The sequence below is a fragment of the Alosa alosa genome, chromosome 24 (assembly GCF_017589495.1).
Source record: "Alosa alosa isolate M-15738 ecotype Scorff River chromosome 24, AALO_Geno_1.1, whole genome shotgun sequence".
Taxonomy (NCBI): domain Eukaryota; kingdom Metazoa; phylum Chordata; class Actinopteri; order Clupeiformes; family Clupeidae; genus Alosa; species Alosa alosa.
The window spans coordinates 12,118,519-12,143,908 of NC_063212.1; the positions used below are offsets into that span (position 1 = coordinate 12,118,519).

The following is a 25,390-nucleotide window of genomic DNA, read 5'->3' on the forward strand; positions in this document are numbered from 1 at the left end:
GTTAATGAATGATCAATGTTAACAAACTAACTGGCTAGATCACCTTAGAAAGCTAACATGCACATTAGCTAAAAACAAACCTTTTTCAAACTAAAAAAGGTCTTTATTTAAACCAGCAACAAGAATCTATATCTAGTAGCCTATAACCTTAATGGAAATATAGCTAAGCCCTCTCTACTTAAGTATGAAACATGCAGTGATGCAGTGTGGAATGGTAGGGGAACGCGTCGCTGCTGCTCCGGTAGCTTATTTATACTATCCAACCAGCAAATCAGCACCCTCGAAATTCAGACGGGACGAATTAGAAAAGTGTGATTGGCAGATTCAATAGCTGTCAATTAAAATTGACCAATTAGGTGGGGCAGAAGAAATATTTGCAGGGGCATTGCCCTTCCCAGCCCTATTCTAGATCCGGCCATTCCCTAACTTCATCATTGGGTCTCTTCAGTGATGACTTTTGGAAGGCCAGGGTTGTATTTAGTTAGGGTTTAACTTAGTCATGGTCCACTCCACTCCACTCATTACAGCACTGGAAGTAAATAGATAACAGGGCCCCATAATAGGTTGGACTCAAAGGAGAATTTCATTAAGCAACACAAAGCCTCTACTGTGGTCTATATGTACATGTGTATTACAGATTAACTGGTCTTGGACTGCAGGGAAAGGTTCCGTGGCCAGTAACAGGATATGTGGCCTTTCATGCTCATAGCAGAACTAAATGCTTTTTCCATCTTCCTCAGGTCAAATGACACTGTGGAAGGAGAAGATGAATAAAGAAATATGAGTCATTTTTTTTTTACTGGGAAGAAGACTGCAAGCAATAACCACAGTAATGCTGACACTGTCAACCCCTTTTATATCCATAGGAGCTGTTTTCGTTTTACGTTTTACGTTTTTCGATAACAAACTCTTAGGCTACAATATGTTGACAAAAGATCCTATTCTGATAAGAAATTGTTATTTGTATAGTGTATATTTGTGAATAGTTGTCATGGATTTGTAAGGGAATTCCTACACAGCAATTACAGTTTTTCATTTGAATAAAAGAAGAGAAAACGTATAGACACACAATAAACAGAAGTTTTCCAGTCAAGGTCTCGTGGAGTGGGCCTATTCGGCAACTGAGCAGTTAAATACTGTGGAATGGGTATAGGAGAATGTTTGTGATCCGTGATCACATGGTCCGTCATGACCACGCCACGAAAAAACCCTATACCAGCCAGGCAGTGCTTTGACTTCTATCTGAAATTCAAATAGGCAAGCCTCGGGCTGTAGATACGGGAGAGTGTAGTCACGGGGGGAACTTCTCCTCTGGGGCAACTACGACAGAAGAAAACAAACACCGTGAGGAGTTACCACTCAGTCTGGAGCTGAGACGAAGTTAAACGATGTACTGCAGACAAGTGACACGCATCCAGTCCTTGCGGGCAAGCGAACTTTTTCTCCACTCTGATGTTTTGTGAATTTTAAAGAAGACGAGGACTCAGGGAATTAAATGAACTGTGGTGGCCGTGAAATCATAATACTACCGGCATACGGGCCTTTCTCAGTCGACAGCGCAGCAGGTAGGCTGAATTTCTGGACTGTGGATGTGTTGAAAATAAATCGTAGAGTAACGTTCGTACACCTGTTACGCGCACCAAAACTATACATTATGCAGTGTACATGCGTCATTGTAAAATGTAGCCTACATTATGACAGTATTTATGTGTAATACAAAAAACATCTTATCATCATTGTACCAATATATTCATAAACAGATATCGAAAGCGTAACAGAAGTAACCATATCCTGATAGGCTCTCAATTTATAAGAAAAAGAATTGCGTTTGTTAAGAGTGGGAATTATAAAGCTATTGCATTTATGCTAACTTTGTAGTCACTTTATTTGTTTGGGAAAACTGTTCTTGATAGGCTTAAGATTGTTGTCTACTTGTAAGTTTAGTTGAGGCACTTAGAGCATATGGTTGATGGGAAGACAACAGCATGCTCATTAGCCAGGTGTGGAGAACTAAGCCCCCCATGGAGTTTAAGTAATAGTCAGAATAACACACAAGCACACACGGTGTGGTGATTCACTCTTGGCTTTTTAATTAAGATTCAACCACTGTTTGCATTATCTGATGTAACATTTATTAGCAGTAATTCTAGGTATTAAATAACAGTAAAACATGAAATACATTATCACAATTGTTCATATTCTATTGAGAAAACACATGATGTGCAATATCTTTGGCAAATGAGCAAACATTTAATTTCATCTGGCTTCAACAGTGACTCAGTAAAGTAAGCATTAGCATACAGCTAATCAGACTTAGGTGAAGGTCAATATGAGTTTTCCCATTGTTGTTTGCTTAGTTAAATAACTAGCTTGAGAGAAAGCCTTTGTTTACTGTGTTGGGAGGATTGAGAATGCTCAAATGCTACACTCTGGAAGGTGTGGCCCCAGTAAATACAGCTTTATGCCATGATGTCATGGTATTTTTTTGTGTTGACACTGAGGTGTAAATCAATCCATATTGCATTTTGTCATATATTTCATCAAATGTGCAAGTGTGTGCGTGAAAGAGGAGCAGTGAGACATAATGTGTGTGTGTGTGTGTGTGTGTGTGTGTGTGTGTGTGTGCCCGAGAGAGAGAAAGAGAGAGAGAGAATGTGTGAAACCAGTATCATGATCATGATATTGATAACTGGTACTTGACCAAGGAGGGGATGGTTATATTTACCTGTAAACGCTGACCTGAGCCACCCATAGCTCAGACGGCTAACTATAGCCTGGACTGGACTGACCAATGGCTATCTAGGCCCTGTAGTATCTCCGCTAGATAAAGTCTGTGCCATTCTACAGTATCTACAGTACAAAGTCAGTGTTCTTTGGGCTGAACTTTACTGTTGGTTATCTATAGGCTATGTCCCACCTCTGTCATATCATATGTCTTTGTGTTGTGCCTGTGTGCCAGTTTGGCTGGTAATCATGCTGACTGGTGATATTTGCGTAAAAACAGTGAATATTCAACAATGCCCTGTCTAGTTCTTAACAGGGCTCTGCTCTGCCTCCGCCCCTGGTGTTCGACAAATGAATCTCGCCGAAAAAACGCGGACATCGCTTTCAATGAATGTCCACTTCAGTGCATTGTCCACACGTGATAGGCAACAATGTGTGATATAATACAATAAAACATTGTGTGAATGCAAACGATGGACTGCGTATTCCACTACACCAAGTCTCTGTATCTCAAGCCTTCGTATCACGATCACAGTGCCAATGAAGAAATTGTCTAAATATTGAAATAAAATAAAGGCTCATGTTGTGACAGTGACACAGCTTATTTTGTCAAACGAAATTAAAGATATACATTTAATATTGAACCCTATGTGAAGCTTCAATGCTTAAGGTAACTTTGTTTTATTTTTCTGGTCACATAGCATGTTTCATATTGTGTGTTGATAATGCATAAGTGGACATGCATTAGACATTAACTGGTGCACATTTTTCAGAGATCCTCATATCTGTTATCTCACTTTGCAAACACTTTGTGGAAATGACAACCTCTCCAGGGGCGAAGGCTGAGCAGAGCCTTGTTAATGAGTAGGCAGGAGCCTTGAATATTCACTGATTTTATGCAAATATCACAAGTTAACATGATCACCAGCCAAACTGGCACACCTGCACTCTTTGTGATCATATTGTTGTGTCTGTGGTCTCTGTAATACATACTGTATCTCTATTGTGTCAGTACTACGTGGTTGTCTGTGTGGTCTACCGCACGCTTACAAGTATTGTATTGTATGTGGCCTGTGTTACGTCTGTGCACTGGGATCTCTCTGTGGAGTTTGACCGTGTTCTGTAGAATGTTGTCTATGACTCAGGAATTCTAATACCTGAGCATTTAGTTTGATGCCTATTGCTTGTGATCTATCACAAATAAATAACAGTTCTTATTATTACACAGGTCATAAGAGCAGTGACATAGTTTAAATTTTTGATGAAGTCTCTGTAGAGTAACTCTCTGTCTCTCTCTCGCTCTCTCTCTCTGTCTATTTATTTATTTGTGTGTTTGCATGTGGTGAAGCGCCCAATTCGTAATGGTGGCTTTGGGAGGCACATAGACAGCCTAAGGCTCCTGCCATCATAATAGCAGCCTCTTCCACAGCCCCATGACAGTTCATAATGAGCCTGTTTGTTTGTTGTGTCATCTCATTGCCTCCCCCCTGCTATTACTGGTCATTGACCTCAGTCTAGTCATAACACTGACTGTTTTAAATTCAACGGAAAGATATCTCAAGAACAAGACCATGTGCACACTTTGGCAAGGGCAGATTGAGGCTGCCCAGGGTGTGTGGAATGTTGGAGGGAATGCCCCTTTACAGATTATATTATTTGATGTTAAAATAGCACAGAAACATTAGATTACCAAGTCAGATTCAAAAAGATTAGCTAGTCAAATAAAAAAAAAAACAGATGAACAAAATGCTGCGAACAAAGTTAAACTGGTGGTGGATTGAAAAAAAGCAAATTAAGGGACAGGTTCCAAAGCACTTATAGGCTACCAACATCACCACCTCACCCCGCTCCTAGTACACACGCAAAGGCCTACATCCTGCATCCTAACCACACACTGTATATTATGTATATGTTTATGTTTATGTAATTAAGCAGACACTTTTGTCCAAGGCGATATAACAATACAATTTAAATACAATTATATAATACAATTATGCAATTTATTTAAATAAACAATACACATTGGTAGGACTACATTAAGGATAGTAATGACAACAATAATGTCAATACAATATCAACGAACATACAATATTACAAAAGGACTCAGTATAGAAATGGTGGCACATTTGTAAGTCATGATGGGGTGACCTCAGGAGAACACATTTTTGTATACCTATGTTGCTATGACAGCATTCAGCTCTAGCAACCAGTGCCATGGTAACGCACCTGGCTTTGCCTACCTTATGCAAATGAACAGGACCACAGACTTGAGGTGTGGTCACCTGTTTTCATGGCTGTTTAGTATTTCTCATAAGTTATTGTACCAAAGCACTTTATGCACCATAGTGGAGCTAATGGTTGATCTGAGATTATTACCTACTAATGCCTTTACTCATTATTTAATCAGAGGGTTGATAGGGGAGGGTGTTCCCATAACAAAAGGAAATAGGTCCTGAAAATGACTTCATAACCACTTTGCAAAGATATCAGATTGATAAGGAAGAGGCAAATTATGTTGAGATTATGCTGGGATATCTTCTTACCTTTTGACATGCTGAAATGTTATGATAAGATTTTATCAGTTTTCCTGGGGAAAAAATAGTTTGTTGTCTTTGTTTTCTTATCATTCTTTGATACCACACCCAACTCAGGGCCAGATGTACTAACGCTTTTGCGCCCACTTCAGGCTTATTTGTTTCGCAATGTGCGTGTAAAATCATTGCGAGGTATGTACAAACAGGCAGCAATGATGTAAAAGCGCAAACTGCCTGTCGCGGGAGCTGAAAGTGGCAGATTGCGTTTGTCATGTCATGCATATGCATTCATGGGAGGATCCAGGGGAAAGTGGGAGTTTAGCTTAAAAAGATGGGAGGGGAAGAGTAAAGAGTGCCTAATTATGTATTCCGCGGTATGTACAAAGACTGCTCCTGAAAGCGCACGTCTATTCTGCGCCTAAATATATCCGCCTTGTAAAAGCAGGTGTTAATCCAAATTGCAGTTCAATGTGTCAATAAGAGAACCTTTCAAAGACAACAGAATCACTATTTAGAGCAGCAGTTTTTGTGGTGAAAGTATTTGTACTACCAAAAGCAACCTTAACTTTCGTTGGCCTTTCGAATGTCTTACTTTCATTTTCACGTCATTCACTTAAACTTTCCTACTTGCTACAGTAGATTTGACCAATTTTCCATAGCCTACGTGCACAAGTACTTTGAGTAGAACTGATCTTCATTATCTCCCTGCTTGTTTACATCTTATCATGTATGGTATATTTCATGATCGCTAAACGTTTGATTCTTTTTAATGTTGTCATCAGTTAGCTTCATTCAACTGTGCTTGTATGTAGGCACTGCCATTAAGTTGTGGACGTTCGTAAATTGCGTTTATGGGCGGAGAAAGGCAGAGAAAGGCGCAGTTTACACTAAGGATTGAACGATTGATAAATACGCCGGAAACTTGGGTCAGAGAGCGTTCGCTATCTGCGGTGTGTCCATGACGTTGATAACGCTACGTTCGCAAATGTACGTACATCTGGCCCTCAGTACGTAGCGTTATCAGCGTCATGGACAAACCGCAGATTGCGAACACTGTCAGACCCAAGTTTCCGTCGTATTTATCAAACTAGTGTAAACTGCGCCTTTCTCTGCCTTTCTCCGCCCATAAACGCAGTTTACGAACGTCCATAACTGAATGGCAGAGCCTATACAAGCGCAGTTGAAGGAAGTTAACTGATGACAACATTAAAAAGAATCAAACGTTTAGCGATCATGAAATTACATGTATACCATACATGATATGATGTCAACAAGCAGGGAGATAATGAAGATTAGTAGTTTTACTCAAAGTACTTGTGCACGTAGGCTATGGAAAATTGGTCAAATCTACTGTAGCAAGTAGGAAAGTTTAAGTGAATGACGTGAAAGTGAAAGTAAGACATTCAAAAGGCCAACGAAAGTTAAGGTTGCTTTTGATAGTACAAATACTTGTGGTATTGGTGTTCTAAATAGCGATTCTGTTGTCTTTGAAAGGTTCTCTTATTGACGCATTGAACTGCAATTTGGATTAATACCTGCTTTTACAAGGCGGAAGTATTTAGGCACAGAATAGACGTGCGCTTTCAGGAGCAGTCATTGTACATACCACGGAATACATAATTAGGCGCTCTTTACGCTTCCCCTCCCATCTTTTTACACTAAACTCCCACTTTCCCCTGGATCCTCCCATGAATGCATATGCATGACACGAAAAACACAATTAGCCATGTTCAGCTCCCGCGACAGGCAGTTTGCGCTTTTACATTATTGCGGCCTGTTTGTACATACCTCGCAATGATTTTACACGCACGTTGTGAAACAAATACGCCTGAAGTGGGCGCAAACGCGTTAGTACATCTGGCCCTCAGTGTCTTTTTTACACACTCAAACACAAAATATGATATGTATTGTTCCATACAGATAGGAGTATTAATGTAAGAGAGGTAGAGAAGGAACCTGTTATTCTGCTTCTCAGGATACCACACCCTCTCCTACATGTTACCATCATGACACAGATATGCCTTTACTTTGGCCACCTTTACTGTAGCCACATCTTGACTTCATTCATACAAACTTGCACATAGACACTTGCTTGCATGCATGCACACACACACACACACACACACACACACACACACACACACACACTACACACACCACCCACACACATTCTTATATACACAGAAACATCTTTCAGCTCTGGTTATATAAGTTAACCATTGTAAGGGCATCACAGAGTCAGTGGATGTCACTTGTTCACATCACCACTGGTGCGCTAGTATCGTCATTCTATTGTGAAAGAAAGAAATTAAACACTTAATTTCAGTACATCAAAAAAAGCCTGGCGAGAACTTTTGAACTAGGCTGTGTGGTTAGATATTAATTAAATTGTTTCCTTGGCTTGGAGAGATGATCCATGATGTCAGGCATGTCATGTTTGTACTATCAACACAAGCCCACACATCCACCAAGTCTGTCAGCAGTGTTCAAACAATAATACTTAACACTTCACCAAAGCATGCCAGTTTTTAAACCAGTTCTTCAAAGTTGACTTAACCCTGAATTTGCTGTGGGTATTTGCAAGGGGTGAGTCTTTGTGTGTGTTTGTGTGTGTGTGTGCTGTGTGTGTGTGTGTGTGTGTGTGTGTGTGCTCTGTCAGAAGGTTTAAGTCTTGTGTATGTGTGTGTGTGTGTGTGTGTGTGTGTGTGTGTGTGTGTGTGTGTGTGTGTGTGTGTGTGTGTGTATCTGAATGTGTATTCTTGAGATGTTGGTTAAACACTGTTGTAGAGTGTCATATAAAGTAGGTTAACACTCAGTATCCGTTCTTGCCTGGGGTGTTTACCTGCTCACAGGGCTGTTGGCTTTGCCAGTTTTGACAAACCACCAGCGTCTGTCAATGCGGCCAGGCTCTTTGAGGACTTTACCGCCTTTTACATGAAAAGGGACCAGCGATGTGAGCTGCCCAAGTGTGGAGAATGCACTCCGCCATCCGTGGCAGTGCTGTAGTAGTGCTGAGTGTGTAATGTTATGGGTGAAGGGTATGTATGTGTGTGTGTGTGTGTGTGACGGATTGGAGCAACTTGGCTTTGAAGGGTTTACAGACTACAGTGTGAGGTTTGTGTCATACAGCTGCATGGACTAAAAGGGCCATGTATGTGTGTGTGTGTATGAGTGTGTGGATGTGTGTGTGTTTGTGTGTTAGGGATTCACCGATTGTAAAATTCTGGGCAGATATCGATACCAATGTATAAAATAACAATTTGCCAAAAACCAGTGCTGATACCAACGTTTTTTCTTTCTTTGTTTACATAGTTTTTGTTATTAATTATTTCCTTCAGTAGAGTAGAACAAAAACATTAATGAAAAATGTATAACTGAACAATTTTCAAGTATAAATTTGCAGATAGCTGATGTCAGTCAGCAAGGGTGATATTGGCTGCTACCGATGTTAGCCAATGGTGCATCCCTTGCGTGTGTGTGTGTGTGTGTGTGTCTTTATGTAGTATTGCTTGGCATGCTTACGTTGCTGTTCATGCGATGATGTGTTTGTGAGGTGATGATGATAGTGTGTGTGTGGTGGAGAAAGTGATGGTGTCTTGTTTATATCTAATATGTGTGTAATATATACACATGCATACATATCTATATTTATATTTCACAACTACTGTGCTTTAGTGTTGCACGGTGTATCGATACTAATCGATACTCACGATGCCTTCATGCAAAAAATGATATGATTTCCGACGTTTTTAGAATCGATACTTTATTAAAATTAACGTTCTGTGTCTGCGTGAACTACTGCTCTCACTGCTCCTTGCACGCATCTAGGCAAGTGGGCGTGTCAAGCAGGCAGCTCTGAGTGAGTGAGTGAGTGAGTGCGCAGCCAACGTCAACATACAGTAGTTCTTTGCCGACCGTCCTCGGTCTTGTGGATAAAACAAAAGGTGAAGTGAAATCTGCAACTATTTCGGATACATCGCGAATAGTGAAGGCAAGCCATCAGGTACACAGAGGCCCGTTTGTGAAATATGTTTCAAAGTCATTTAAAAGCAGTAGGCTACGCATGGAACTTGGCTTAACACCTCGCAGACATATCCCAACATTTTTGTTCAAAGAACGACAGGTTAACGAATATGCTATAGAAAACACGACTACATGGTTAGTGGCAAGTTCTTCTCTTCTGTTTTAGTCTAGCCTAAGTGAAACGAGTATGGTTCTCTGGGATAAAGCTAACCTTCCTTCATCAATGAATTTTGACGAGACATAACGAGCTGTAATCATTTTGACGAGACATAACGAGCTGTAATCATTAGGGGTTTGCACGACGTGTCATCAGATTTGGACGTTGCCATATTGGAGATACTCGCCTCATTAGAAAGCATTAGGCACTGAAGTAAATCCCTAACATCGTCAAGGAAAAGGGTTAGTTATTGCCGTGTTTTAGGTTGTACCAATAGGTCAGACTGAGAAAAACATCTGGTGTAGGTATCGACTTCCAAAAGTTATTAAAAAACCAGGGAGAAAGGAGAATAATGCCAGAAGTTATCAGAGGAAGGGGGGCTTTGTGGTTGAACTTGGTACTTCGCTCCCTCACCCAACTCATATGGATCTGCGCTGCCAATAAAATGTAATTTCTCGAAACATCACACATTTTCTTGTGGTCCAAGTCCTGCCCTATATGCCTTTGCATCTTTGACGCATTTTGATGAGCTTTTCTGTTGTTTAGACACAATCACTTAAGATATCCAAAGTGCATAATACTCGCGTGTGCCGCGCGTGCTGGGTTACCATGGTTACCGGCCAGAACGTGACGTCCGTGCAAACCCCTAATAGGGTGCTAACGTGATGAAAGTGCAATGTTCACGCCAGAATAACATTACCATAACTTGTAAACAATCTATTTCATGTTCGGTCAGTACTACTGGTAATATTTGTCATGCCATATAGACTGCAATTTGTTCAATAAGTATTGCCCAGATGTAGGATAGGATACCCGAAATGCGCTAATTAAAGCCCACAGCATATAATACCACCAAAGCGTGTTGAGTCCTAATAATAATAGCGGCTTATTGTTACGTGGTAGCAAATCATGTTATCAAAGAAATAGACGTAGGCTAATGTAGGAATGCACACAGACATATTGCAACAGGTAATGGTGTAGGCCTATCTGACGAAGACCTGAGTGGTTGGAACGTCGTACTTGTACACTGGGCTCAAAGAAGACTATCCTCACATTTTTCCCTTTGCAACTGTCAAAGAAATTTTTTTGGTGCGAGCAGCACCAAATTCCTGGGGGTGCACATCAGTGAAGACCTCTCCTGGACCACCAACACTGCATCACTGGCGAAGAGAGCTCAGCGCCGCCTGTACTTCCTGCGGAAACTCAGGCGAGCAAGTGCTCCACCAGCCATCATGACCACATTCTACCGAGGCACCATTGAGAGCATCCTCTCCAGCTGTATCGCTGTGTGGGGAGGTGGAAGCTGCACTGAATACAACAGGAAAGCCCTGCAGCGCATAGTGAACACAGCTGGAAGGATCATTGGTGCTTCACTCCCCCCCCCTGAAGGACATTTACACCACCCACCTCACCCGCAAGGCGACCAAAATTGTGAGTGATGCAAGTCACCCCGCCGCAATCTGTTTGATCTACTGCCCTCTGGGAAGAGGTACAGAAGCCTGCGCTCCTGCACTACCAGACTCACCAACAGCTTCATACACCAAGCTGTAAGGATGCTGAACTCTCCCTCCTCTCCCCCCTCCACCCTCAGCTACATAACATCCTGGACATTGAACCCACAATGGCCATGCACTACCCACTTGCACACTTGAACACTTGCACACTTGTACACTTTACAACTTGGTGTTGTTGTCCTGAAAAACACAACACTTCTGCTGCTCCTACATAACTTGCACCACTATGCCACTTTCTTTATTACTTAGGGTCAAACAGAACTACCCAAGCCTTTTATTGGCCTGACTTTGCACTAGTATTTTATTGACTGTCTATGCACAATTTCAACCAAATTTTGCTGCTCTTATTTTTTCATTATTATATGTGCCCTCTTATTTACTTATTTACTTACTTTTTTGTTTACTTGAATGTTATGTTTGTCTGTGGACTTAAATTGGTAAAATATGTCTTGTCTTCACCGTGGGATAGTGAGAAACGTAATTTCGATCTCTTTGTATGTCTGGAACATGTGAAGAAATTGACAATAAAGCTGACTTTGACTTTTTGACTTTGAGAAATCCCATGAACACAGGAAGGCCTAGGGAAGCCTATACTGTACATCAGATGGCCTAAAGATTAGGCCCCTCTGCATAGCATTCAGTGATTTGCATGCAGTAATTTCAACACTGACCTTGATCTAGCCTAGTTTGGCTATTTAAAGCTACTTTATTGGCAAAACACAACACAATGTAAATGAACTATAACAAAAAATAAAGGACAAAGTAGGGCTACTATTTTACTGACTATAAAAATAATAATTATGTAGGAAGTTTAGAACCCAGAATTTCCCTGCACACTACAAAAGTGCACCGAATTCAACACAAATGACTCAATACACTTGGAGGAGGTATGAGTCCTTTCTTTTCCAGATATCTTAGGATTTCGCCGTAGTATCGTTTCAGTATCGAGCATCGTGATATTTATGGCAGGTATCGTATCGAAGTCATAATATCGTGGTATTGGTATCGTGACAACACTACTGTGCTGATCTACATTATAGATCACATAGTTAAGGGGTTCAGAAGAAAGGCAGAAGAGGAGGAGGAGGACTTTGCTTGGTGTGAGCCTGTGCCAGTGTTCAAGTTGAGCTTGAGACTCTCGCAGCCCTCCTGTAGCAGGTGCAGATTGAGGGCTAGATGGATAGATCAGTCATCTCTTCCTGCTCTCTGGCACGGAGCAGGACCCTTCTCCCTGGAGGACCTCTTACGGCCAAGTGAAGGAATAAACCCCACCACCACACACACACACCACACACGCACGGCTGTATGCACGCACACACACACACACACACACGCACGCACACACACACACACACACACACACACACACACACACACACACACACACACACACACACACACACACACACACACACACACACACACACACACACACACACACACACACAAAATCCAATTTGTTTAAATGGAACAGGGACCCGGCAGCAGAATGGCCCTGCGCCTTCAATCCCCTTCAGTGGTGCTGGGAGCAATCGCCGGAGCTATCTAACTTTTCTCTCTTTCTTTCTCTATCTCTCACAAACACACACACACACACACACACACAAACACACACACACACACCTCCTTGGCCACTCTTCCTTGTGGTCCTTAACTCTCTAGTGACACTCTCCCCCCTCTTTTTTTACCCTCCTTTCCCTCAAGATGGAACGTTTCAATTTCCCCTGCACTGAAAGACACCCTGAAATGATTGGGAAAATTGGGAGATTTTTTTCTCACTTCTGTTTTCCATCAGGTTGTTTTTTTAAAAACATTTCCTGCCTTTACTATAATCGTTCTGCCATATTACGAAAGTTACTTACCATCACCAGGAACTGAAGTTGAATACATAATAACATACGTGTGGATACTTCATGCTTCAAACGTAGAAATTCTCAAATGCCTTAGACATATTTTTTTCATGTAAACATGCATATATCATACGGTGCAATGTGAACCTGTCTGGCAGAGGCTGGTGAAACCACACACAATTCTTTTTTGGAAAGGGCTGGAAGTCAGGTGTGTGTCTGAGCAGCTGGGTGTCGGACATCTGTGCTCTACTGGGCACAGGGGTTGGCACTCAGCTGGCACATCACATTCAGAGAATCGAATCACACACACACAACGTTATTTTCACTCTCTGAGTGAACGCCCTCAGCAATTGAAGCAGAGGGTTAGGCCCAGGGCTGGTCCGTAGTTGACATTTTGCTCTCAGGAAGTAAGAGTTAAAAATCAAATTACAGACATAATTGTCCAGCTATTTTGAAACACCATAGAAAAAGAATCTATAACCTTAAATGAGATCATCCAAAATGTTGGTCAGTATTCTCGTTCTCCCTCCTCCCTTCCCTTCTAATTGTCTCTCATTCAACCTTCACTTCATTTTAAAACATTTTGCTCAGGTGACTTCATTTACATTTAGTCTTTTAGAGGACTTCAGTCCTCTGGCTTTGCTCTGTACTCCTGAGTTCCGGTTTGTTCTAGTGGGTTCTGTTTGACAACAGGCCTTCTCCCTTCGGTGTCCTTTCCGTACTGTTGGTACCACTTCCCACACGAACCAGCATCTAGCGAAACCGTGGAGCGAAATAACGCAAACATTAACCGCCAATGAAACACAGACCATAATAAACAGACCATAATAAAACCCTGCTTTTGTGTAAATAGAGGGAAAAAAATGAAAAAGCCCTCAACGGAGTACCAGTAGGCTGTAATTGCATCTTGGCGCTTTTGATCTGTGTAACAGTGGAATTGAATGGTGCCAGAGTGCTTGCATGCTAGTAAAGTCAATTAGATACAAAAATGTCTTGTTGAGAATCTCTTGTTGTTTAGTATTATTAGATGTTTCTGAGGATATCTGCAGGCAGCAGAAGTTGAATTTGTGGCATTCTGCTTGTAATTTTAATTAGGACCATTGAGTCTATGTGGGTGAATAGACATGAATGTATTACCTTCAAGAAGGCTGTATCTCACTAAAGGCCCAGTGTTGATCACAGTCTGACCCTACAAGCGCTAGTCACACCAATCGTGCCCATTTGTCAGTCCTTACATCTGTAATCACAGGGTTTTGACGGCGGGCACCGAAGACTGTGAAACCCTTTCAGACATGTTCCCACTGGGCTAATCACGTCTCTCCGCAGGTCGCCAGGTGTCTGCCACTGGCTGCAGCTGGGCACTAATTATGAGACCAGAGCGATTAGCGGTAGCGTTGGTGTGACTGTCAGGCATTGGTTTGTGCATGTGGCACACAGTAGGTGGATGGATGGGTTGGGCAGGGCAAGAGTCACAGAAAAGGGATTGAGCTCCACATCTCCACAGTATCCTGTATTGACAACCCCCCCCTTCCTCCGACTCTGTGGTTGTCAGAGAAATTGAATTGAACTCTCTGGCGCAATATTTTACTATCCTGTTCCTAAATTAGAGTTTTGTCAGGCTCATTTGTTTTTGCGCTAAATGAAGAATGCTCTGGGATAACCACCAGACCGAACACTGTACTTATCATTTGAGAGAAAGTGGAGCACTCCTAATTATGATGGCTAAACACATTTGTAGGTTCATTACTCCAGTTAGTCAGTGTTGCAAATCTATGGCTCTCTATGAATTCAATAAAAAAAAATAACATCTCTGAATGAGTTACTCTCATCTTGTTCTTCAGCATGAGGTGCCTCAAGTCATTATGTTAATAACTACACATTTAAATGACGAAGCCTGCATCAAGTCAGTTAATGAACCAACAGAATGCAAATACTAAGCATTTGCACAAGACCACATTATTTACATGTAAATTAGAAACCCATAAACCACAGTGACGTGTGCTTAGCGTAACCTGTTTGCTGGGTGCTAATCCTCTCACAACCTGCTTGCACCACATTAGTTATTGCCCGTAGATCCTTCCCTATTGCAAAACTATTGGGCAAATCCAACTGGTAGTTCAGCTATTTGAGGTCAGAGCTGGGCTTTGACTAAAGCCTGTGTTTCCAATAAGCACTGCGTCAGCTGACAAGTTTGCCTGTGGAATTTAACACTGCTGCAGTGAACACTCACCTATGAACATGCTGACTTTGAATAGCAGAACATTTTTGAAAAATGACAAAATACACAAGTGTGTGTGCGAGTGTGTGTGCGTTTGTGAATGTGTGTGTGTGTGTGTGTGTGTGTGTGTGTGTGTGTGTGTGTGTGTGTGTGTGTGTGTGTGTGTGTCTTTTTGTTATTAGCCTCTGGAGGGTGGGTGTACGTACGGGCATGCAGAAATTAAATAAATAAACAGCTTGAGGCCATTTTGCAAAAAGGCTTACTCGTGTTTGAAGAAGATAGACTAGGATAAAGGTTTGGCAGCACTGACGCTCAGAATTTGAAAAAGGCTGTGTCCTTGCCATTTTCAAGGAGCTATTTAGATGTAACTTAGTGGGAGAAGAGTTGACGCTTTCAGGGATATGTTTTTTTTTCTCTCGGTTTGCTCACTGAAGTGAAATGTATGGTGTCCTTCTCCAGAGCCCTCAACATAAAGACAGGTCAGAAAATGTTTACAAAGTGAATGGGAAAGAGAGAGAGGCAGATGTGTTTGCTGTCGACTTGGAGAGGAGGATAAGATACCACAGAAAGGAGAAGTTACAGAGAGAATGTGAGAATGACTAATGACAAAGTTTGATAATGGTAAATGGACTGCATTTGTATAGATAGCCCTTCTTTCCGAAGCACTTTCATGCCTCACATTCACCCATTCACACACACACACACACACACACACACACATACACTGCCATACACGTGTTACCGGCCTCAGACCTAGGGGAATCTGGGCAGGTACAAGGCCACAGGCTGGATAGCACTGTGGGTTGGAAAGAAGTGGAGATACAGAAATTATGTCTTTCTCAAGTGCTGGACGTGCCATGTGTCACCACCATACCCACCACGCCACTGCCACATACATACTGTACAGTATATGGCAGGAATCATGTGTCAGAGTGAGTGGGAACCTCAAAGACAAAGTTTCTCTGTCTCTCCATCTGCCTCTCACACAAAATAATAATGGAACAACTCTAGAGGCGTATCACTGTGGGAACACTGCCAAAGCACTCTTATTAAAATACTGATAAAATACCAAGTGTGCTTAAAAAATTCCAAATGCCTGCTTTTCTTGTTGCTGCATCTTTTTGACTCTACAGAGAGAGGAGGCACAACTAATGCATTCCCAGAAATTAAAATGCGTCATTTTGTGATGTAGCTGGTATTTTTTTGTGATGTAGCTGGACCATTTTTCTGAAGGATAAATCTGATGTGGTCTTGGTCTTTTGGATCCGGGCCTTAACTAGGCCTTAACTGGGCCCAGTCAGGGCCAGGTAAAATTCTGTGTCTGCTGCTCTCTGGGCCCTGACTGACCTTCACTATATATACCCCCACAGGCACTTCATGACAAATCTACAGTATATGCATAGGATAGCTATAACAGCTCCACTCTTCTAGAAACACTTTCCACAAGGTTGTGGAGTGTGTCTGTGGGATGTTCTTGCCCATTCATCCACAAGAACATTTGTGAGGTGTTCGAAGGGGTTGTGGTCAGGGCTCTGCATGGACAAATCACGTTCTTCCACACTAAACACACCCAACCATTTTTATGGACCTGGCTTGGTGCACCCTCTGACAGTAACATGCCTGAATTCACTGAGCTCTTCAGAACGACCCATTCTTTTACAAATGTTTGTGAATTCAGACTGCATGACTAGGTGCTTGATTTTATACACCTGAGGCAATTTTATTTTATTTTTTTATTTTACCTTTATTTAACCAGGCAGATCATTAAGAACAAGTTCTTATTTACAGTGATGGCCTGACAAGAAGCACAAGCTTCTTGGAGAAGAAGGGGAAAGGGGCCGTGAGAAAGGATAGAGAAGCAACAGTACACAAACACAGCTGTCCAGACATACAACAAGACAGCAACAGGGACCCACAGGGTTCACATAAAAACTACTCAGACATACAGGCACGAGCAAAGAACAGGGTTACATAAACAGCACAGAATATATATATATAAAAAAAAACAATTATGAAAACATAAAAACAAAAAAAGAAAACAATTGATTGAGAGGAGGGTCAAATGGAGGGGAAGCAGTTGCAGGAATCTGTGAGAAGGTGTGAGATGGTGTCTTTGAAGGCTGAGATGGAAAGGAATTTGACCAGTCTGAGGTGTTTTTGTAGTGCATTCCAGTCAACGGCAGCAGCTGACTGGAATGATGCAATGGGTCTGAATGAAAAACATTAATTCAGTGATTAAGTGGTCCATACAGTGAGCATTTCAGACAGTCTGTTTGACTTTGGGCTCACATAGCTGGGGGCAGCAGGTGTTCTGAGCCGAGAGTAATATTGATCTTTCCATGCCTCAAGGCTCCACTGCTACAGTGTCTCCCCTTCTAATGCTGGTATGAGTGAAAATTTTCTTTTTAAATGGTTTTAATTTTTTTTTTCTTTTTTTTTTTACCTGACCCTCCCCAAAATATGTTTTGTCTCCTCCCAGCTCCTGTACCCAGCTGACCAGATGGGTTGCAATTGCTGTCGGATGATCAAAAGGTAAGAGTGCATTTGCCCACTTCTAATTCATCTATGATTGAGCATAACACCTCAAAGCGGCTCTTGTATGCCGAATGCTTTTTACTGGACACAGGAGATAAAGAAAAAAAAAGAACTGATGGTGGGGGATCTGTCGCAGCATCTTAAATCACATATGGGTTCAGTGCCCACAAAGACCCAGGTTCAGTTCTGGCCTGAGGTCATTTTTCGATTCCACACCCCATTTCTCTCCTACTCATCTCCTCTTTACTCTCCATTGTCCTATAGACCCTTTCAACAATAAAAACAAAAACAATGTTAGAACGTTCTATTTGGGCCCCAATCTACTTCCTCTGCATTAAGATAACATATGGAATGTTAAAACGGAAGCCTTGTGGGGCCAACTATGATGCTGATAATGGAACTCTCTTGAAAGGGATTTATCTTATCTTATAAGATAAGATAAATCTATGACTGTAGAGGCCATGTAAAGACATCATAATAGAGATGACATCATAATAGAGATACATCAATATGGCTCCTTATTGTTTTGAACCATATGGTCCACGTGTACATAATACGCATATAGGGTGCAGATTACAGATGTACTAAAAGATGCTTTATGAAGGGAGTGAGCATAGGTGTGACCAAAGGATTGTCAGTGTCTGTTTTCTGGATGGAGTTTGAGTGTTTAGGAGTTGCTAACATGCTGCTGTAGCAGGTGCTTTGCTTGTGTGTCGGCCCAGGGAGGAGAGCAGGGATTAGGTGGAGTTTGCACTTGCTGTGAACCCTGGAGCTGGCCACTAGTTTAAAAGAATGAGCCAAATTTTTGGGATATTAGCTTATTTGCTGTCTGCCCCAGAGTTAGATAAGAGGCTACCATAGCTGCCAACTCTCACGCATTGACCGTGAGACAAACGCATTTGATTAGTTTCACACACTCACACGCCACACCCACGATTTCTCACGCTGAAGTGTCAACCCGGTCGGTCAGGTGCCTGAAAAATGAGTTTAGCCTATAGATCTACCTGTTGAGCCACGGTTATGCTTTCAGAGACGGTGAGAGGGTTCAAGAGCACCCCCTGTCTGTGGAATTTTCTAAATTTTCTCTCATTTGCGATGCTACTTCAAAAGCCATCCCAGGCGCATTCCCCCGGCTTCAGGTAGGCCTATGCTTTGAGTATTTTTCACGCTGAAGTGTCAACGTGGTTGGTCAAATACCTGGCAGATGAGGTTCAACTAAACTAAACCTATACATGATATCACACATCATGTGAACGAGCGGAATCTAAGCTTTCCAATGATATTAGCTTGCTGTGATAAATGGTTAGAAAAAAATTATCATTGAACCGGCGTGCAATTTAGGCTAATCATATTTGCATTTTGCACACAGTGCACACCCATTACTCTCGGTTGTAATATCTCACTAACCCTTCACACAACATGTGGCAAACCTAATATCACAATAAACAGCAAACCGTACCGAATACGAGGATATAAAGCATGCCTCTGTTTTTGAAATTGCAACACATTTCTACATAGCCTCATTGGGGCGAAATTATAATGTATTCTAATGTAAACTATTTGTCAGTAGGCCTACATACATTTTTGTAAATTGCTCAGTAGATTATCCCACTATCATGGTTCTTATATTGTCAGGTTCCAGCCAATCCCACTTACACAGATAAATGATATTTATATTGCCATGCTTTCTAGTGACATTAATGCAAAAATATAAAGAAAATCAAATAAGGAGACACAAATATTGATATAAAGCCTGACATAAGCCATATGCAAACATTCACATCATGCAGATATGGGTACATCCTGAAAAAGGAATAGCCTGTAGGCTATGGCCATTACAATGACCAATATATTATCTTAAATGAACTAGCTGAAAAACACAGGTGACCACTTCTGCATAATTTCATGGAGTGCTGAACATTTCTGAACTGTGAAATGGACCATATGTTTTTGTGGTTGTGAACTTATTGCAATATCACCATAACTATTCCACCTGTGTATGCATGGTTATAATTCTGAAGTGCAAAATAGCTTAGGCTACAGCACAAATATTTCCATAAAATAAGCAAGTCTGACCTCTGAATTTATTTTTAAAAGTGCACCAGATTGATGCATTTAAAAGTTAAAATATACAAACATTTCTTAAATTCTTACAAAACACCCACCCACTTTTTAAAAGTGTTAGTTTGGACCCCCACTATTGCCGTCGAGAAATACCAGTGCTGTTTGTGCGCCAAATAAATAATAACCTATAGGTTTATGTAAAACTCCCCATTAACAGCATCCGTCACTAACCACAGCTAGACTGCACAATGGTAGGCCTTCAAAAGCATGACATTTTCGCTTTAGTTTGATATTTAATTTACTGTATCATCATTGAGCGTCCGCAGTGCTGTAATGGAAACCTTATTAACAGCCAAGTAGCCTATATATTGAGTTATTTTTAAATTATGCATGATTTACTTTTATTAATTTCGTAGGCTGGCTTTATTTTGTTATATATAGAAGTATCTAAATAACCTGGTAAAATGTACCAGAATTCAGGAAATTGCATCTAGTCCAAAAAAAAAATTCTGGGGGAGGACCCCCATACCCCCCACTGAAATGTCCCACCCACCTTCAGAATGCCTCCATCGCCCATGGTCCTAGCATTAGGCTAGATCCCTTTGATACCAATGTTAATTTAACTCTGGGACCCTGGTCCCTACACCTGAGAACCAATGTACTTTTTTTTTTTTATGCGGTATAATGCTGAGCAGAGCCAAACAAACATTTCCGCAGCAAAATTTTGGTTGGCCCCACCAAATCTCACTCCAAGGTTTTTTGAAAAGTTGGCAGCCCTGGGCTACATACCCTTCTCTTCTCTGTGTGTCAATAACCTAGTCTGACAACGTTAACCTAGCTTAGCATAATTTACTGGAAGTGGCTTAGACAAGTTAGCCTACAGCTAACCTATAGCTAAAAGGGAGCCATAGGCTAACTGGTTTCTAGCCGTCTTTTCTAGCAATATATCCAATCCTATCTCTGCTGCATCTCACCTTGTTTATGAGGAAGATTTATAAAGAATTGTCTTAGCTCACATTGACCTCAGATACCTTTCTCTTTTCTTTGCTTGCCACCTTTCTCCCTTTCGCCTATTCCTAACCTGCTATACTGGAGTAATATATCACTCGTGTTTATTTTAAGGCCTCACATTAGTTATTAGTTATGTCCTCCCCTAAACATTACTTATACATGACCATTTAGCAGATATTATGTAATGTGTGAATTTATAACCTCCGGTTTCGTTACCCATCCTTCTCTCATGAATTGTTTATGGTGAGATAAGGTCAGATTTATACTGTGTATTATATGGCTGGGGAGTGGGAATTCATTCCCTGTGGTTCCTGGTGTGGTTAGCTGGATTTGGGCCACTGTTTCCTATTCTCTTGGAAAGATATACTCAGATGCTAGGTCAGTGGAAAGGACAAACAGGACTGAACAGAAACACACACACACACACACACGCACACAACTTCTTAATTGCTCTCAGTGTCACATTTCTGGGCTTAGCTTGAGAAGGCTAAACAGATTGAACTCAGGGGTCATGCAGATCTCTCACTACACACACGAGACTTGGCTCTCTCTCTCTCTCTCACACACACACACACACACACACACACACACACACACGCTTACCTGCCTCACCCTACATTTTTAATAATCAACAGATTTAGCAGTGTAATTATAATGCTATAGTGTTAATGAGGTTGCATTTCACTCTTTGTGTATGTGTGTGTGTGTGTCTGTGTGTTTCACTCTGTGTGTGTGTGTGTGTGTTTTACTCTTTGTGTATGTGTGCGTGTGTGTGTGTGTTGGCAGTGCAAATATTTTAGTAGCTTTGTCTGGGTGATCCAGTGGCCTCACCTCATCTTAGACTTCTCTACACTATCACCCATCCCACACAGGAGGTGTTTTCCAACAGTTTGACCAGTATTGAGAACAGTTTGTGTCCCTCCCTTTCATAATGAATACCTGTCCGTCCAGTCTTTCATATATCCCCACAAACCAAAACCTAATAAAGCCTCTTGTGGTTAATATAATTGGGGAATCCAAATATGCGGTATTATCTATAGTATTTCCTCTTATCTGTAGTAAACTGCTAGCTTGGATTACAACAATGTCATACGTTTTAGAGGGTGAGTAATGAGTAATATCTGGTATGGTAAGAGAAACAAAGCCAGGTACTGATAGAGAAATGAATGTGAAGAGCGAGAACAGCAGATGGAAGAAGAAAGTTAGAGAGAGAGAGGGGAGATGCTAAGCAGAGAGGACAAAGATGCAGCGCTTGATCTCCAGCTGCTGGCTACATGCTTTGCTGTGTGTGTGTGTCCCCCACCTTCCACACACCACGCACACGCACACACACACACACACACAACACATACACACACACACACACACACTCTTTCTTTATCCTTTTAACCCCTCCACTTCTTTGTTTTCACCTGCCATTCACACTGTCTCCCATGACCGGTACAAGTACACCATTACCATTAGTTATTAATGGATCGTGTAAAGGTGTGTGTGTGTGTGTGTGTGTGTGTGTGTGTGTGCGCGAGCAAGTTTGTTAAACTACAAAGACAAAAGAGCTAAACTCATGTCACATAATACAAACAATGGTTACACATGAACATGCTAAAAACCTACAGTGTATTCCCAATATTCTTAGAGAGCAACATCATGGCAGAGTGAGGATATGCCAGTGGCGTTCCACGCAGTATCTTTCAGTAATGTAAATATAAGTGGCAAGTGTTGAAAACATGTGACTTCCTGAAACAACATGACCATTTTGATTAGGAAGACAGAAATAGGATCATCAATGAGGAAACCAAAGATATGGAAATCACACAGGCACATTTGTGGCCATTTCTCTGCTGTCTAATGGTTGCCTGCCAACGCACAAGCTTCAGACGTCATACACCTGGATAATAAGCTCCATGCAAAGTCTGGTGGATATTCAAATCCAGTCAGTCATCAGAAGTATGGGAGATGCACAGGGATCACTGTATGGTGCCCATTGTTAATACAGTGGATGGCTTTGTGTGTTTAATGATCGCAGGCAAATGCCAGTGTAGATTTGTTTGTTGTGTTTGTGTTTGTAAATAGTGATAGGCAGTACCCACTAGTGTTGGTCTAGATGGTAGAGGATTATCTGTTGTGTGCATGGGGAAAATGAATGATTATCTGTTGTGTGCATGGGGAAAATGGATGATCATCTGCTGTGTGCATGGAGAAAATGGATGATTATCTGTTGTGTGCATGGGGAAAATGTATGTAGTGGTGTTTTTTTCTGAACAGAACAGGAATAGATTGTAGTATTCACATTTTGATTGTTTTATTTCCCTCTCTCTCTCTCTCTCTCTCCCCCCATTTCTGTGCTTCTCTGTCTCTCTCTCTCAGCTACATCTATGACCCCTCGGTGCCAGTGGACGTTCATGGGCGTAAGAGGGACCTGCCGGGCAGCTCGCTGTACGTTCCCCACCTGCAGGAGCCCGAGGACAGCGACAGGCTCCAGAAGAAGCAGGGCTTCTACAACCTGGGCTACAGCAACAGCGGCGGCGTCGGCTCCGGCCCCAACCCGGGCGCCGACGGAAACACCAAGCTCGACATCGAGAACAACCACATCAACCGCCTCCACGGAAACAGCCCTCCTGCCGGCAACGCCAACCCGGAATGGACGGGCGTCGGAAAGGGAGGAGGAGGAGGAGGCAGAGGAGGTGGAACGGACCCTGACATACTAGGAACTCCACAACACAAGGAGCAGCCCACCCTGAGATATGCCCCTCCGCTCCCAAGTGTGCCCCCCATCTACCAGCTCCCCTCCTCCGGCGGCCCCACGCGGCCCTGGGACAGAGAGCTCCTGAGTGGCAACGCGGTGATGCGCATTGAGCCCTACATCCTCCAGGACAGGCTGGACGGGGTGGAGTGCTGCGTGGACGGCCGCAAAGACCCTGACGACGACGACGACGAGAGGGAGAGTGGCGTGGGCAGCACCCCCGAGTACCTGGGGGACACGGGGGACGAGGCCAGTGTCCTCTCCGGGGACATCAACACCAGCTCCACCAGCCTGTCCTCGGCAGACACTAGGCCGGGGACGGGGGACGACAGGAGGGGACAGAGAGAGGTGGACGGACGGGAGGACAGGGACGACTGCCAGAGCGTCACGGACTCCATGGTGGCCGAGGCTCTGGCCGCACTAGAGGCGGCCACTGCAGGCGAGGACTGTGACTGACACCCACAGGGTCATGTGACTGAGATGGGAATAGATAATTTTGTAAATAAACGTGGAGACTGTTCGGTAGTTTTTATATCTTTGATGGTTCTACAAGGCTTTTAGAAAGCCTCTGTAGATCAGCATAATGAAGTTCCATGTCTGAATGAAAATTCAAGTCTTGCCATAATGGTGGACAAAGAGTGACTTGAAACTGTTTACGAAAATCTGCTTGTGACTTGGCTGTGAAAGCTCATTTCCACTGATAAGTGAACTAGATATTTTTGCCACTTTGCCAAGGAGGCTCTACCTGAGTAACTCATGCATTTTCCATGCGCACCTGGGGAATCAGACCTTACTTCAAACAAACCTTCCTTGTTCCAAAGTTCCAATTGTTCCAATTCCCAAATATTCTATACAACCATTCTGAAGGTTAACTGCCATGTTTTTTCCACTCTTGCCATTTTAAAAATACCAAATATCCCAATTGTATGTGCACCGATTCTAATGGATGACATACTCCAGTTTGTGTGTACTTAATGGGCACTCTATTCTTTTGTTTTAATAATAAGTCTTTTGTTGTAATCTGTATATTTATTTGATGTCCCAACTACAATTTTCTCATGGACTTTTGGTTCAGGCTTCATGGGAACCTGCATTTTCCCAAACCCAGACATTCAGACATGCTTTTGTACCCAGGCCTTGTGTATGTGATAGTTACAAAAAAAGAGAAACTATCTTCCTGTTATTTATACACTGCGTATAATGCAATGATGTCAGCGGTAGCGCTGCCTGAGGTCCAGACGTCTGACACGTGACTGGGAGCTGGCAGACTGTTGCTCGGAGCGATGGCGGCGGGGGTGTCTGTCTCCGGTCTGCCGGTACGTCCTGTCATCTCATTGCGCACATGTCGTCAGCGTCTGTGCCGCCGCCGCAGCCCACTCGGCGGGGCAGGCAGGTGTGAGTCCAGGATGCCACCGCCAACGACGACTCGAGGCTACCAGGCAGGGACTCCCTTTGGCTGTGATCCCAAGAGTGGCCTCCATAGTGTCAGATATCCGACATAAAGAAGTGGCCTACGAGAAGGACCCTCGGGAGGGATAGCGGAGGGGGGCGAGGGAGACATTTGGAACGCTGCACTCGGTGGAATAAGCACATGGATGCAGGACTACAGCTCCTGCCATGAACAGCATGAACTCCTGCTCCATCTGGTACATGTTTGTTTTTCAACAAGTATGCCTTTCAATGAAGGAAGTTTTTGGATATTCAGACTGAAATGGAGACAAAAATCCAGTCAACGTTTATAGGCCAAATTCATTTCTCAGTTCTGTTCTTTTTTTATGTTACGTATGTCTTGAAAATAGCCAATGAATGTGCTATGAAATGTACTGCCAAGTAGCTTGAAATGAAGTCCACATATGACTATTTTTATATCAGGGTGGATGACTGTACATTGGAAAGAGGAGTGAGTGAGATTATATTTTTGTGGTTCCTCTCTACAGTACCATGGAGGCTTCTCAGGAGACTGGCAGGAGGTGTTGTCTTGTGTACAATGGAAAAATAAATAAAATATTTGATTTCA

At 42.4% G+C, this 25,390-nt stretch overlaps 1 protein-coding gene across 2 annotated transcripts; it reads left to right on the forward strand.

Annotated features, from left to right (window-relative positions):
- Window positions 1-1,274: 1,274 nt before the first annotated feature.
- zgc:194930 (uncharacterized protein LOC557813 homolog) lies at window positions 1,275-25,390 on the forward strand. Of its 2 annotated transcripts, XR_007192593.1 has the most exons (4): window positions 1,275-1,565; window positions 17,500-17,552; window positions 22,998-25,019; window positions 25,311-25,390. XR_007192593.1 is itself a non-coding variant. In XM_048235890.1 (3 exons), exons 2-3 carry the CDS (start codon window positions 17,521-17,523, stop codon window positions 23,827-23,829), a joined length of 864 nt encoding a protein of 287 aa, XP_048091847.1. In that variant the 5' UTR covers window positions 1,275-1,565; window positions 17,500-17,520; the 3' UTR covers window positions 23,830-25,390. The 2 variants fall into 2 exon arrangements, 1 of the variants encoding a protein (XP_048091847.1); XM_048235890.1 differs by having other exon boundaries at window positions 22,998-25,390.